The 15035-nt window shown below is 35.2% G+C and overlaps 1 protein-coding gene across 1 annotated transcript in view; it reads right to left on the bottom strand.

Moving 5' to 3' along the window:
- The window catches only part of SRP72 (signal recognition particle 72), a 30135-nt gene that overhangs the window by 6315 nt on the left and 8785 nt on the right, over positions 1-15035 (bottom strand). Inside the window, exons 6-18 of the mRNA XM_032631981.1 lie at positions 14337-14480; positions 14149-14260; positions 12582-12613; positions 11186-11310; positions 11035-11092; positions 8599-8730; positions 7597-7725; positions 6161-6233; positions 4140-4204; positions 2764-2859; positions 1805-1908; positions 1600-1677; positions 1235-1372 (exon numbers count right to left, since the gene is read on the bottom strand). Of these exons, the coding sequence (XP_032487872.1) occupies positions 1235-1372; positions 1600-1677; positions 1805-1908; positions 2764-2859; positions 4140-4204; positions 6161-6233; positions 7597-7725; positions 8599-8730; positions 11035-11092; positions 11186-11310; positions 12582-12613; positions 14149-14260; positions 14337-14480 (1286 nt within the window). The remainder of the gene's footprint in view (positions 1-1234; positions 1373-1599; positions 1678-1804; positions 1909-2763; positions 2860-4139; positions 4205-6160; positions 6234-7596; positions 7726-8598; positions 8731-11034; positions 11093-11185; positions 11311-12581; positions 12614-14148; positions 14261-14336; positions 14481-15035) is intronic.

Genomic DNA, 15035 nt, shown 5'->3' with positions numbered 1-15035 from the left:
GAAAAGGAAAAAAAAAATACTGAAAATATTTAAATACACATTGTATGAAAATCTCCTAAGACCTGGCTTGAATTCGTTATTTTGGAGTTCTTGATAAGGCTTGCAATTGGGATCATGATAAAATGAAATTTGGAACAATGCAATATCTCTGAGACTGCAATTTCTTATTCAACTTTTAAAAATCTATTATGAGGATGGTAATACCTTTTTAACAAACACAGAGTTCATAATGAAGTCAATCATATACTGTTGCTGATATATATATATTTTTAATTACGAAAAATCAGGTTTCAAAAGTCATTCAAAAAAAAGAGAAAACTGAAAAATTATGAAAGTCACAAAACTGGGGAAGTGCTATATCTCTTCCATTCTCTATTCATCCTGAGTGAAAAACAGAATCTTAAAACAGTTTATTTAGTAGGCCTCTGCTATTTTTGAGATGACAATGTACGAGAACAAGAAAAGAATTGAAATTTGACTTCTTGTAAGTTATTGAAGCTGGCTAACTTTCCTCCAAATCAGCAAAATAAACCTTATCTGAAATTTGGTCTAGAATTCTAAATGATGTACTAAATGTACATCAATATCTCACAGGTAAATAAAGTAAGACACATCCAGCCTATGGAATACTATGCATAAAAAGAATAAAATATGTCTACATTGAGAATATGGAAAAATCTCTAAGACTTATTAAATGAAAGAAAATTCAAAGACAGTTAAATACAATATAATCCCATTTCTATAAAAAAAAATCTAGGGCTTCCCTGGTGGCGCAGTGGTTGAGAGTCCGCCTGCTGATGCAGGGGACACGGGTTTGTGCCCCGGTCTGGGAAGATCCCACATGCCGCGGAGTGGCTGGGCCCGTGAGCCATGGCCGCTGAGCCTGTGCGTCCGGAGCCTGTGCTCCTCAACGGGAGAGGCCACAACAGTGCGAGGCCCGTGTACCAAAAAAAAAAAAAAATCTAATCTAAGAAAAGTATTTCTACATCAGCTCTGTGTGCAAACACAAAGAAAAAGATCTGGAAGTAAACACACTAAATCAGTATCAGAGGTAAATTGTGGGTGGGGAGGAGGAGGGGAAACAAGGACAAAAAGCTGGGCACAGCACAAGAGAAGAGAAAAGAAACAAAGTGGACTTAAACTTTATTCACATGGAATTTTTACAAGAGTGCATTTTTTATTCCTTATATAACTTAAAATCAGCATTAGTGAATGTTACAATGAAAAACATTACCCTTGCTCCTTTGGTTGACTATCTCCAGCAACTTTTCCACCCTTCTTCCGAATGTACGTAGCACCAGGAGAATTTTCAAGAGCCTCAACATCTACTTTTAGAGACATACTATCTGATGAAGGCAAGTGTTTACTAAGGCTGGGATAGAACAAGAGTTCAGGAACACAATATATATACATATATATGTTTGGATCTATCACTGTATTTTTCAGGCACATTGATCAATAAATTCTCATTTTTGCTTTTACTAGTTAGAGGAGGGGTTTGTTTGTTGAAATTTGTAACAAAAAAGCCCTGGTCAAAACAGGTAAGGGAAGGGATTTATTGCACTACTTGGGAGCTGTCTAGAACAATCAAAAGGATACGCTTTTGCCTTCTCAGGATCTACAAGTGAGTAAGCAGAAATAAGCTGTGCCAGGGTGTGAATATCTTTTGGATTTTGTCTAAAAGAAGAAATAAGAAAGTCACTAAACAGTTTATAAAACTGGAGAAAGTAACATAAACAAGCAAAATAACTCCCTCATATCAAATAAAACTTGGATTTCTGCACCTCCACCTTTCAGAGCTTACTTCCATAGCTGTTCTAGGTCACTAATTGCCTCCTTCTTCCGTCCATATTTGAGTTTGAAGTTTGCAGCTTCTCTTATCAAGGACAAATGAGCAGGAGATTTGGGCTATAGATTCAATAAAGAAAGAAAAAAAGTTTTAAGCTAAGTATCTAGCAAGTCAATGAAGTTATATTATATCTTTAAAATGGACCTATCCATTAGATTTCTCATCTTAAGTTTTACTGAATGCATGAAACAACAAAAAGAAATTCACACACACACACACACACACACACACACAGAGGGAAAGACAAATTAGTACAAGTGAAGACCAATTTATGAATTTGGTATACAACTCATCTCTATTTAGACTGTCTTGTCTACAACTAGAAATATTGCATAACCAAATCTTAAAGTTACATCACTATCGTTCTCAAACATTAATTTGACACAATACTTCCTAGAACACTGATATCTCTTCACTGCTAATAGTGCTAACAGTATTAATGCCCCCTGTGTGTATATATATCTATAAGTTGGATATTGCCTATGCAAAGACCCATACTGGAAAAAACGTTCCAGATGTTCCTATTAGATAGAGATACACAATTATTCTAGGTACTGCTGTTTTACCAAGTACTACCATTCATGGGCTCTCTAGCCACTAAAGATGAGCTGTCTTATACACAAGCACATACAATTAATATTCTTATTTCTTGAGATTACACACACAAACACACATACATACACTCAGGAAGGAGCTTCAGAAAATATAACTGAGCTTTTTTTTTTTTGTAGCCATTTCTTTCTTCTAATAACATTATCTGGATCTTGTATACATAAAAACTGAGTGACAGTGTAACAGCATTCCATTTTTTAAACAGTGAGTTGAAATATTTCAATTCTTAATTTTGAGTTCACTGCTGCAGCTTTTTATTCTTATGCAACTTATCCTCAAAAAATTTTACTCCATCCTTTTACCTGACGGTTTTGATACCACTGGATAGCTTGTGTGAAGACCTCAATTGCACTGTCAATATCTTCCTCATGGCTGTACATTGTCACTAATGCAGACACCTACCCAGCCAAAGGTATAAATTAGTGAACAGAATTCCTCCTTCTCTCTCAGAATAAACTTTTTGAAAATGAATAAAGTTAAAGAAACAGGAAATAAAGGTTGCTAGGCTCTGTGCTAGTACCTAATTCATCATAAAAATTGCTAATGCCTAACTAGAAATACCATGAACAACAATGGTGTTTTCCAAACACAAAGGTGATTATCTGTAAAAAAAAATACCTCCCCTAAAGCTCATTCACAAATGGTTTGCTACCAGTACACAACAAGGTAAATACAGAAGTTGAGAAGAAGCACTTAGAAAATTAGTTTATATGATCACTGAGGTACACACACTAGAGAGGCTAAATTTGCATGTGGCCTCCACTACATGAAGCCAGTGAAAGCTTGCCTAGTGTGCTGGAGGGACAGCAAAGAGGCCCATGTAACTGGAGTGGAGTGACAGGGGGAGGAGCCATAGGCAGATGAGGACAAAAAGGAAACAGAAACAAAAAGCCAGATCATTGAGAAAAATCAATAAAATTAACAAACCTCTGGCTAGACTAATTAGAAAAAAAAGATAATAGGAATAAAATGTCCTACAGATATTAAAAGGGTAAACAGGGAATATCTGAACAACTTTCATGCCAATAAATCCAACAATCTAGATGAAACATTATTGTTAGCCAGATATTATATTTGATTCTAACATAATCACAGCCCAGTCTTAAAGTATGATTCTTCAAAAGAGAAAACACTACCATAATACTATTATACATTTATTGAGTGCCATTTGTAAACAAGCTGTGTTGGAAAATGAAACAGTCCCTGTACAATAAATGTACATACCACCACTACAGAATGTTTTTACTTCGAAACAGATGTGCTCACAGCTATATTAGTGATCTAGACCTGTGATGCTTGAATAATCAGAGAACTAAAAACTAAATTCATAGGCCATTATTACCAAATTGTTTTAACTCAAAGAAATCACACTGAAGACATGATAAAATAATAGGCTAAGAAATTCCCTATATATGTCTTAGGATATTTAAGGTTGGCTTTCAAGTGGTAATATAAGGCCTAAACAGTTCCTGACACATTTGACTAAATAATAAATCAATGCAAAGCAGAGCATAAAATGTAATTAAATTTACACCAGAAAGCTATTAACTACAACTTCTACATTTTGAATAAAGAAATAAGCAGAAATTAAAGTGAAAACAAAGAAATATCAGACATACCAATGAACTATTAATTCCATTACTTTTTCAGTCTTAAAATATTTTAGTTATAAACTCACCATGCCTGGTTTATGCTTTAACTCCTCTATGCTTCTCAATATCAAACATGCTTTGGAAATATTACCTTAATTGAATAAAAACAAAATCAGCATCACATTGAAGAAAGCATCTCATGGAGGAAAAAAAAGATAAAAAATTTAAGGGTCATATTTTGTAACATCTCTAAACACTCAAGCTTTGGGACCTTGGGAATAATGTATTCTATTTATTCATTTTACAAACAAAGGAAATTAAATCCTAAAGAAACAATATATCTTGCTTATGCCCACAAAGTTAATGGCAGAGCTGCTACCAGAAAAGAAGTCTCCCAGCTCCCAATCCATTGAGCTCTATTTCTCCCTTTTCAGAGTGTAACTTAAAGGTAGGAGTCCTTCCCTAAAGGCCTTGAAATTGTTACTGTAGATATGAGTGCAGTGGATAGTTTCCTACAATGTTAAAGTCTGATTTTCTACTCATTGCAAACCTCAATAACAAACCTTCCAAAGTCTTTAAAGACAAAACAAAACAATAACCATAACAGACTCATTCTCAGTAATATTAGTATGATAAATAATCCTCACAAAAATAAACTGAAAACTGGATGAGAAAAGAAGATACAGAGGAAAGCAAGAAAAAGAAGAGAGGTGGGAAAAGGAAAAAGAAACAAAGGAGGAAGATAACAAATGTGAGAATAGGGTAGCTATCAGGTCTCAACCTGATTTTCATTACTACCCCACTGAGATGCCTTTTTAGACATTGTTTTTTCCTAATTGCCAACTCCCCTCCCCTCTACCCATGAACTTTTCATTTTAGCCATCACAACACCTAAGATTTTTTTCAATCCTGTGCACCAAACCAATTATCACCCCCACTGAGAATGTATGGTCTACACCAGAGTTGTCTGATGGAACTTTCTGTGATGATGGAAACATCCTCTATCTATGCTGTCCAACTACACACATGTGGCAATGAAACTTCTGAAATGTAGCCAGCACAACTGAGGAACTGAATTTTAAATTTAGTTTAATTTTGGGACTTCCCTAGTGGTCCAATGGTAAGAAATCCACCTTGCAATGCAGGGGACCGGGTTCTATCCCTGGTCAGGGAACTAAGATCCCATATGCCGCAGGGCATCTAAGCCCATGCGCCACAACTACTGAGCTTGCGCACCTCATCTGGAGAGCCTGCGTGCTGGAAACTACAGAGCCCACACCCTTTGGAACCCGCACGCCGCAACTCAGAGCCCACATGCATTGGAGCCTGTGTGCCACAACTAGAGAAGAGAAAAAACCCTCACACCACAACTAAAGAGAAGCCTGTGTACCACAGCAAAGAGCCTGTGCACTGCAATGAAGGATCCCACATGCTGCAACTAAGACCCAACACAGCCAAAAAATAAATAAATTAATAAAATAAATAATAAATAAATCTTTAAAAAAATAAATTCCATTTAATTTTAATTTAAACTTAGAATAGCTACATATGGATAGTGGCTACCAGACAGGGACAACACAGCCCTAGATACTCAACACTGATTCAAAATTATAAACAAAAAACTGTCAGTTCTCTGTAAGATTCAAAAGCACAAGTTCGCATTAAACTTCCTTGCCTCTTCTCTACCAAAGATATGGGTTATAGAGTATAAATGAAGAATAAAGGGCTAAGAAATTTTGAAAACTAGGAAGCAAAGTAACTCTTAATTCATGCAAATACTACCAAGTGACAGATATAAGCATTTCTACACATGACGTACACAGGAAATTCAAGTATAGAACAGAGGAATTCTATGCTTCTACAGACTTTCAAAGCATGGATTGAGAAACATTCTAACAAGTTAGGAATTAACCCAAGAAAAGGCCTCCTAACATTACTAAATATGTTGGAGTTCACAAATCTAGCTTCATATTTGAAACAGCATTATGCTTCACTATTATGCAAAAATTTTTAAAAATCACATAGTCCACAATTATTTCAGAATCATTCCAATCATATGTTTCCATTAACAGGATTATTTTAATCATAATGAAATAATCATGAATACCTTGGGAAATTTTCAGCTGTGCCATGGTCAGCTTAATTTCAGCAGCATTTTCTGGATGCTGATCTGCAAATTCCTAGAATTTTTTTAGTTGGGAAAAAAAAATCACATTTACACAACTAAGCACACATATTCTAATTACTTATTTCAGCCTCATTAAATTTTTTAAAAATTAATTAATTAATTAATTGATGACTGCATTGGGTCTTTGTTGCTGTGCGCGGGCTCTCTCCAGTTGAGGCGAGCGGGGGCTACTCTTCCCTGCGGTGCACGGGCCTCTCACTGCGGTGGCCTCTCCTGCCGCGGAGCATGGGCTCTAGGCACGTGGGCTCAGCAGTTGTGGCCTGCAGGCTCTAGAGCACAGGCTCAGCAGTTGTGGCACACGGGCTTAGCTGCTCCACAGCATGTGGGATCTTCCCGGACCAGGGCTCAAACCCATGTCCCTGCACTGGCAGGTGGATTCTTAACTGCTGCGCCACCAGGGAAGTCCCCTCATTAAATTTTAAATCCAGTTTTGAAACATTAAACTTCTGGTTTCAGGTCAAAATTTTAAATTTGGAAAAATTTTATTTGACATCCACTTTGCTTAAAAGTGTGCTGTGAGGGCTTCCCTGGTGGCGCAATGGTTGAGAGTCTGCCTGCCGATGCAGGGGATATGGGTTCGTGCCCTGGTCTGGGAAGATTCCACATGCTGCGGAGTGGCTGGGCCTGTTAAGCCATGACTGCTGAGCCTGTGCTCTGCAATGGGAGAGACCACAATAGTGAGAGGCCCGCGTACCGCAAAAAAAAAAAAAAAAAAATTGTGCTCTGAAAGAAACTGCAATAATGTCAAGTCTCTAGGAAGTCGCCAGTAGAGAAACAATAATTAAAATTACTACATAGATTTTTTTCTTTTTTTTTAAAGAAAGATACTCAAAAAAAAAAAAAAAAAGACGACTCCTTACTGAGGATCCCTGCTTGGCAACTTTGCCCCTCAGGATGGTCCTAATTTTATGCTGTCCAACTTTCCAATGTAGTCTACTCTCAGGAAATTCGAATGTGATTTAATGTTTGGTTTAGCTTAATTAAAAACCAAGTCAGTATCTCTGTAATTGTTTGAGGTTTTGGATTGGGACTTACTAGAAAATACATTATTGAAAAAGGGGCTAAGCATGTTCTGGTATTTTAAGTCTAAAACAAACCGTTAACTAGTGTTACATCAATCTCCAAATGAAAAGCATTCTTCGGAGTTTATAGCAAACATTTACTAATGCAAATTTATATAAAACAAACCTGCGGCCCAAGAATTAACTAAAGTGACACTCTGGCATGTGTATAGTGGTATATTACCTATTAGTTTTCCCATGAAATTTACAAGCTTGTACATTATTCTAATAATGAAAATAAAACAAGGCTACAACTACCTGACATCTCATTAAAAATGCAAGTAACTGTTTTACCTGAAGCAGCTCTATTGCTTTTGTGTGCTGCTTTTCACGGCAGAGCTGGGCAGCTTGGATTAACACAGGAAGGAGACGCTCAGGACTTTGGGACTGTAAACTGGCAGATATTTTGCGACACTGTTCTGCCTAAAAGACAGTATTTCCCCCCCACAAAAATAAGCTAGTTAATTAAATCAAAAATTAAGTGAACGACCAAAAAGAAAAAAAGGATGGGGAGGTGGAAGGAAACCAGTTGAAACAAAATAGTAAGTGAAGAACTACCTAGGGTAAGAGAGGTGGTTTACAGTACCCTCAATTTTTTCCTGAAAGAAAAAGATTTCCATTTACTGAATGTAAGCTATGAGTTCTTAAAGCATTTAGGAAAGAATAAGTCCTAAACATTCATTTGGATGCTTAAATTGCAGAATTTTGTTTAAAAAAACCCAGAACACATCAAGTGTCAGCCTTTGCTTCAAAGCAACAAAACGTATAGGTATTTCTTGCTACAGTATTTAGGAACAACTTGACTCAGTTCTAAATAATGAAAATGTTACTGCCTCTCAGTCCCCCACTGAAAACCTCTGCTCTAGAAGAGTACAAAATCATAATTTAATTAGAATTTACACATATTGGAGTTAGAACTGCCCTTCTTATTTATAACTTGATGTGATTATGCACAAACTAAAAAGATGGATCTTACATTTATAATCATGATCAGCATCTTTGATGATTTTTCCTTTAATTCAGAGAAATCAGAAATAAGGTAATGAGAGAATTTTCTCATTTACAGCCGTGAATAGTGTTTTCTTCTTAAAAGTCACCACTGCAGACCTTTACAAAGAATTGGGCAAATTACTTACTTAACAGATAAAATCTATGATACATGACCTTCTGAAGACTACATAAGTCTAAGACAAAATATAAGCAAAAATATAAACAGACTGGACTGATACACCCATTATGCCTCATGTGCCATACTCCAAAAGGTTTAGCCAGGGGAACCAGAGGTCTGTTGCCTACCTGGTTTGTGTACATAGCAAGTAAAGCTTTGTTAAATTCTATAGCTTGCAGTTGTTTCTTGGAAAGCTTAAACTCCACTCCTTCTGCATTGGTTAATTTCACCTTCTTCTTAGAGTCAAAGACATTTTGGTCCTGACAAAGAAAAGTTCATTCAACATTAACAGCAATCTCAGACTTCAACTCTTTTAACACTCCAAGGCCTTATTCCTCTTTCATTTCGTTATTTTATGTAAACACAACAAGAGAGCTTGGAAGATAATACACCTACCTGGATGGGGTGCCTATGCTCCTAAGGTACATATAAATTTGGCTCAGTTTCTTGGTTTGGTTTTATCTTTCTACTATTAATTGCTTTCTTTAGCTTTTTGATGAAAAGTACAAAGGGACTACACAAATCTTACAGTGGAAATTAGGACTACAACGATACCTAAATCTGTAATATCTACAAACTATCTTTAGAATTTAGATGACAAATGAAGAAAGTAACTTATTCCTCTCTGACATATTATCATACATAAGCAAATGGAATGGAATAAGAATGGAAGACAATTAAGTCACACTGCACCCTGAGAAGGACAAAAAGGGCATCTAAGTGTCTACTATGTGCACAGTATTCTAACTTTGTTAAATATTATTTGCAAATATGTGTTACCATTGTGCTTTTTAAACCATGTCTTCTACTAGTTTAAAGACTAAAAGGGGGCAAAGAAGAAATCTAAAATAAATTATGCTTTTTACTGTGAAGCTCCAAACCAATGTGAAATTATTTTAAATGTACAGCAAGAAACTGGCTTTCATATAAATCAATCCTCAAGAAACCATATTTCTAGTTGGTACTCCTATGTCACTATTTTAGTACTTAAACTCACCATGCATGCCACTGCCAGACTTCTCTTAAACTTTACTACCATGACACTTATTAACATTTTTGATTTTTCAAGGTCTCCCACACCTTGGTTATTATTCAATGTAACCTTTTTTTTTTCTTAACTAGCCAGCATGTATGTATCCTCATATCTTTTGCTCTCTCACTTTCCCTCCAGTCATTTGCTTATGCTGTTGCTTAACCTTCAAACCATATCCCTCCTTCAAGGCTCTACTCAAATTAGCCAACCCAGATTTTCCTTCACCAAATACTGTAGTTACAAGTATACAACAAGAAATTTAAATGTGCACAATTTTTTTCAACACTAGAATTTTTTTATACTATGTAATGATTAAGATGACGTTTCATATTTATTTTTGCATTTCCTATTGCATCCAGCACCATACTGAATAAAAAATTAGAAATAAATGTTAACTGAAGAAAAATTCAGTGTGTAAATACATTTAGATTGAGATATTTAGTACTTCACATACCCTCCTCCCCACAATTATATATCAGATAAAAACAATTTGTCCTCACTGGCATTTCAAATTGTTCATAAACATAGGGAGGTACATCTTGCTGCTAAGAGTCAAATGCCAGCATCAATTTTTGGAAACCTAAACCATGCCAATGCCCTACAACATCCTATATCTATTACCCCCCTAATGCCATTATCCTACATCTGAGAACCCTCTGAATTTCTGCTATAGGGGGAGAGAGATACCACACAGGCCTAAAAGGAGAGTGCACTGGAGTCACAGACTAGAATCTGAATCCAAGTTCTACCTCTTAGTGGCTGTGATCTTATACAAATCACTTAACTCCTTTTAGCTTCAGATTACATTCCTATAAATTGGAGACATGTACTGCCACCTAAAAAGATAATTGTGAGGATGAAATAAGCTGGCACTTGGAAAATCACACAGCCTATCAAAAGAACCTAAATGTTACTTTTCTAATTTTCTATTGACTTGAATTTCAAATCTGAACTTGAAATATCTTCCCATTAGAACAATGTTCCAAAAGGTGGTTAATTTGACTAGTACAGTACTCTTTAGGATTGCTTACATACATGCTTGTAATAGTTTACACAGGGCTTGCGGGCGGCGGGGGGGGCGGGCAGAGAAAGAGAGAGAACCTGCCCATGCCTCCTCTCCCCCAAAATAAAAACCACTGGAAAGAGAAAAACTATATATGGAAAACTCGTATTCAGACTTACTAGATGAAGAAATCAAAGTCCAAACAACTTATTTCTCTAATAAGTATTCTCCATATAATGATAATAATGGGAAATAATATTATAATTATATTAATATTATAATTATATAGAATAATAATTTTAAAAAACAATGGGAAAAGGGTAAGATTTTAAAGTCCAGGGTATGTAACTACAAAATAGTTTTATTATTTGAATATACCTTGCAGAATCATTATGAGAGTTAAATAAAACTCTCCATTGTGATTTTGCTGCAAATGGACTCTGTCATGGAAAAACTTATCCTAGAACAAGGCTGGAGTAATATGCTTCCAGCAAAAAATAGTGTAAGAAAACCTTGGATATTCCATACCTTGTTAATTGTAATGATGTTATTTGCAATCACAGCTAGCAGTGCTACATCTGTTGGTCTGCAAACAAAAAGCACCAGTCAAAAAGGAATAAACCTTTAAAAAGAAAACTCACACCCTATAAAAGACACTTCATTTTAATAACCCACTTACTTTAGTTTTATTATCTGATTGTAAAGTTGCAAAGCCTCCTCTGTATGACCCTGAAGCTGCATAATATAGGCCATCTGCCCGTGGATGATGGCCAGTTCTGCCTGTGGGTCTTCTTCAGCCCCATCCTAAGCAGAAAAAGAAATATTTTTTTTTCCTGTGAGTTCTCCAAATTGATCCACATATTAACCAAGTGATCCAAACATTCAGAAGATATATCATCCTAAAGAAGACATACAATTTTCAGGAATTTTCCTGTAAAGTCAGTTTGTTAAAATTTAGGAATAGCTACCAAAAGAGGGAAGCTTAAATGAGAATGGCAAAAAGACAAATTCTGGAAGGACATGGTGACAAGTTCAGGAATACCATTCACTGATCATTTTTATTCTCTAAAAAGTTAAGACTAAAAAAAAAAAAATGTGAAAAAGAGCATACAAGTTTAACTTTTTACAATACCCCTAAATTCTGGAAACAATTTTCTCATAAGAAACACATTTTCAAAATGCTTCACTCTTAATTCTAAAATAATTCTAATCCAAAGACTACAAAATTCTAACTAGTAACTATCACTGTACAAAGAACTTCAAAAGCTGAAACTAATTCTGTAATTAAAGTAGCAGCTCTCTTAACTGATACCCCAGATCAATCTGTATTTTCCATTCCTTTGGAGAGGTTGACTGACGCCCACGTAGAGTGAATGCTCAAGGCTAGGAGGCTGCTCTTTTTTGCCATACCAGGCGCTCCTACTCTCACCTGGTAAGCATATGTTGACCAGGTCAGACTTGTTTGTTTCCAATCCCATTATGCCAGTTGTGTTTGATAAAGAAATGATAAAACTTAAGTATTGTAGTAAGACAAGAACTATGCATGAGAAAAGAGACTTGCTTCGATGAAAACTATGTTGAATGCTCAGAAATATTTGACAAACGTTGAGTTCCTAAAGAAAATTACTATCTAATTAGGTATGAGCCAGAAAATGCAGAAAAAAAAAAAAAAAGGACTCTGTAATGAAACTAATTCACAACTGTCTTTAAAGTATTGTTATACTTAAGAAAAAAACCCTGGAGATCATGACTGTTGGATTATGTATAGTTTATGTAAGGAATATGCATGGAATTCCTATGAATAGGACCTTACTCAAAGACCTGAGCCCTATATCTAAAACAGGAGAATGAATTTATATGAATTTAAAATGAAATGCATAAGGCATATAAAATTTTGTATTGTCATTTCTCACCCTAAGAGAGTCCATCAAATAACTGGTCAAGAGGGTTTCTGTGATTCTTATCTAATGAATCAATATCATTTCAAAAAGTCAGTAAATACTACAAAGAAGGCTCCTACAAATTTATATTAGCAGAAGTGTAAAATCTGGGTTTAACCACAGTGGAATACTTACAGAGTCTTCTGATAATGAACGGCGGCAAAGATCTATAGGAGAAAACGGTTTTAAAATTAACATTGCTGGGTAACTCTCGTTTCTTTCATGTTCCAAAGAACAAGAACTAAATTCTTAGGCAGAAGATTTAAGATAATTTTAATAACAAGCAAATTTGGAATTTATCATTAACATCAAATATATTACATAAATATTATCAATCCTTGATTACTCTAGCTCTTTGGCATTTTCTTTTACTTGTAATCCCTATGTTAAAAAAAATTTTTAAGGGAATTTAACATATATAAATGTAACAAATGTTGATTGCAAAAAATCAATTATAGAGAAGTATAAAAATAAGGACAATAATCCTGTCACCTAAAGATAACCACTGTAGCATTTCAGCTATTTTTTTTTTAATGTAAATGCACAGTTACATTTTTAAATGAAAGTGGGACAGTCTACTATTTTGAAACCTCCCTTCCCCCATTTAATATACTGTGGACATCTTTATGTTATAACACATTACATCTACATTATTTTAACATGATTATTGTTAATGACTGCATGGTAATCTATTCTGTGATTATAATAAAGTCTTCTAATAGGACAGAAACTCATGTTCCTAAATTTTTGTTCTTATGAACATCCCTTCAATTAAATTCATATATATATATCTGTATGGATGTTATCTAATTATTCCCTTATTTCCTTAAATTTCTAAAAATGAAATTCTTAGATCAAAGGGTATGAAAATTTCAAAATCTGCTATAGCACCAAACTGCCCACTGCAAAGCCTCTACTACTTTTACATTCATACCTGCAATATATGAGGATGTCCTCCCATACCACTGTCAATACTGGGTATGATCCAGAAATTATCATTATTAAACATATTTTTCTCCTCATGATGCTCTAACCTCTGCCCTTATTTTAAGCATCAATATTTAAGAATAAAACAGACCCTGTTTCACCATTTTTCCTTCCCACCATTCATCGCAGCCCTACAACATCACTTTTATAGCTTCCAAGGGAAATGTATGGAGAAGAAAGTCGAAATGTTTCAGGAGTTGAGACCAGACATAAGTTCTCTAATAATTATTTTCTTTTTCACTTAAGAGCTTCAAAGCATGCAGATATTGTATATGGAAACATACTAAGTGGAGTTAAAATGTGCTTGAATAGTGTTATCAATGCATAAATGGGGCACACCATATTGTTACTATATTTGTATACTTGTTTAATACCAATAATAATGATGATAATAATATTTACCGAATGCTTACTCAGTTAATTTACATTTAACATTCACAGTAAGTTGTTCAAAAACCTACTCCTCAAAACCCAAACTTAAGGTTTGGTGTGGCTGAAAATGGACAAGTAGACTGGCTTAGGAATAACATAGTAACAGAGAAGAGATAAGAGTCAAGAACCCAAGAGAAAGGCTAGATGGATTTTGAGAAATTTCCACTGCATCAATAATTTCCATTTAAAAACTTCCCAAAGTTTTTAACTTTTTAATTTTTGGAAATACTTTGCAAAGTTATATGCACATTACATTTACATATCATTTTAACAAACTTCCAACCTTCAGCTTTTTGCAGGATTTTCATTGCCTGGTTCAGCTGGCCTTGTCCTATCAGCGCACATGCAGCATTGTAGCACAGTTCGTGTGTGCCTTCTTGGAGACCCAAGTTCTCCTGTCACAGAGAATACCAGTCAAACGCTAGACAGGAATATTATGTCATGGCTGTGTAAGTACACAGAGATACTCACTGGAACCACTTTTTCCCAGTTACTTTGAGCTGCAACAACTGCTGAAAGGTTTGTTTTTCTCTCCTCATCATAATCATCTTGAGAGTTTCGGACAAGATCTCTATACACAGCCAGGCATTCATCATAGCGTTCTAATCGGTACAACTGAAGAGATAAATAGCAAGTAAAAAATCAGAGAAGACAAATATTGTGTTACATCCCTAACACCATATAACCCCTTTTTTGGAACCACCATGTAAGAAACCTAACTCAGCATAACGTGGGCAATTAATTGTTTTTCCTTTACAATTTTTCAATTAGTTCTGTATACTACTAATACTTCCCCAAAGTTACTTGCAATGAATCTCTACTATATTGCGTATTTGTAGGCATGATTCAGTTAGAAAAGCCATTGTATTGACCCCCATCTTGAGGTGAAGTAAGTGTCTAAGTGGGTTGTGAAAGAAAACCATTCTGTAGAAATCAACCAATCTGACTTACAATCCCACAAGTTTACTAAGCCCCAGTAAACAGGAACAAAATTAGATGTTAACAAAAGGACTTAACTATTTCCTAGTTCATTATACTGAATCTTCATTTCTCTTTTCCAGAAACCAACTATTGTATAGGGTAGTATCAAGTATACACAACATAATTCTTGCTTATTTCATTCAAGTTGTTCTTAAACAGCGATAAGAACTGCCATTCTGGGTCAATTAG

This window comes from Phocoena sinus, chromosome 5 (genome assembly GCF_008692025.1).
Source record: "Phocoena sinus isolate mPhoSin1 chromosome 5, mPhoSin1.pri, whole genome shotgun sequence".
Lineage (NCBI taxonomy): Eukaryota > Metazoa > Chordata > Mammalia > Artiodactyla > Phocoenidae > Phocoena > Phocoena sinus.
The sequence above is the reverse complement of the archived record's forward strand: the minus strand, read 5'-3'. Positions and strand labels throughout refer to the sequence as shown.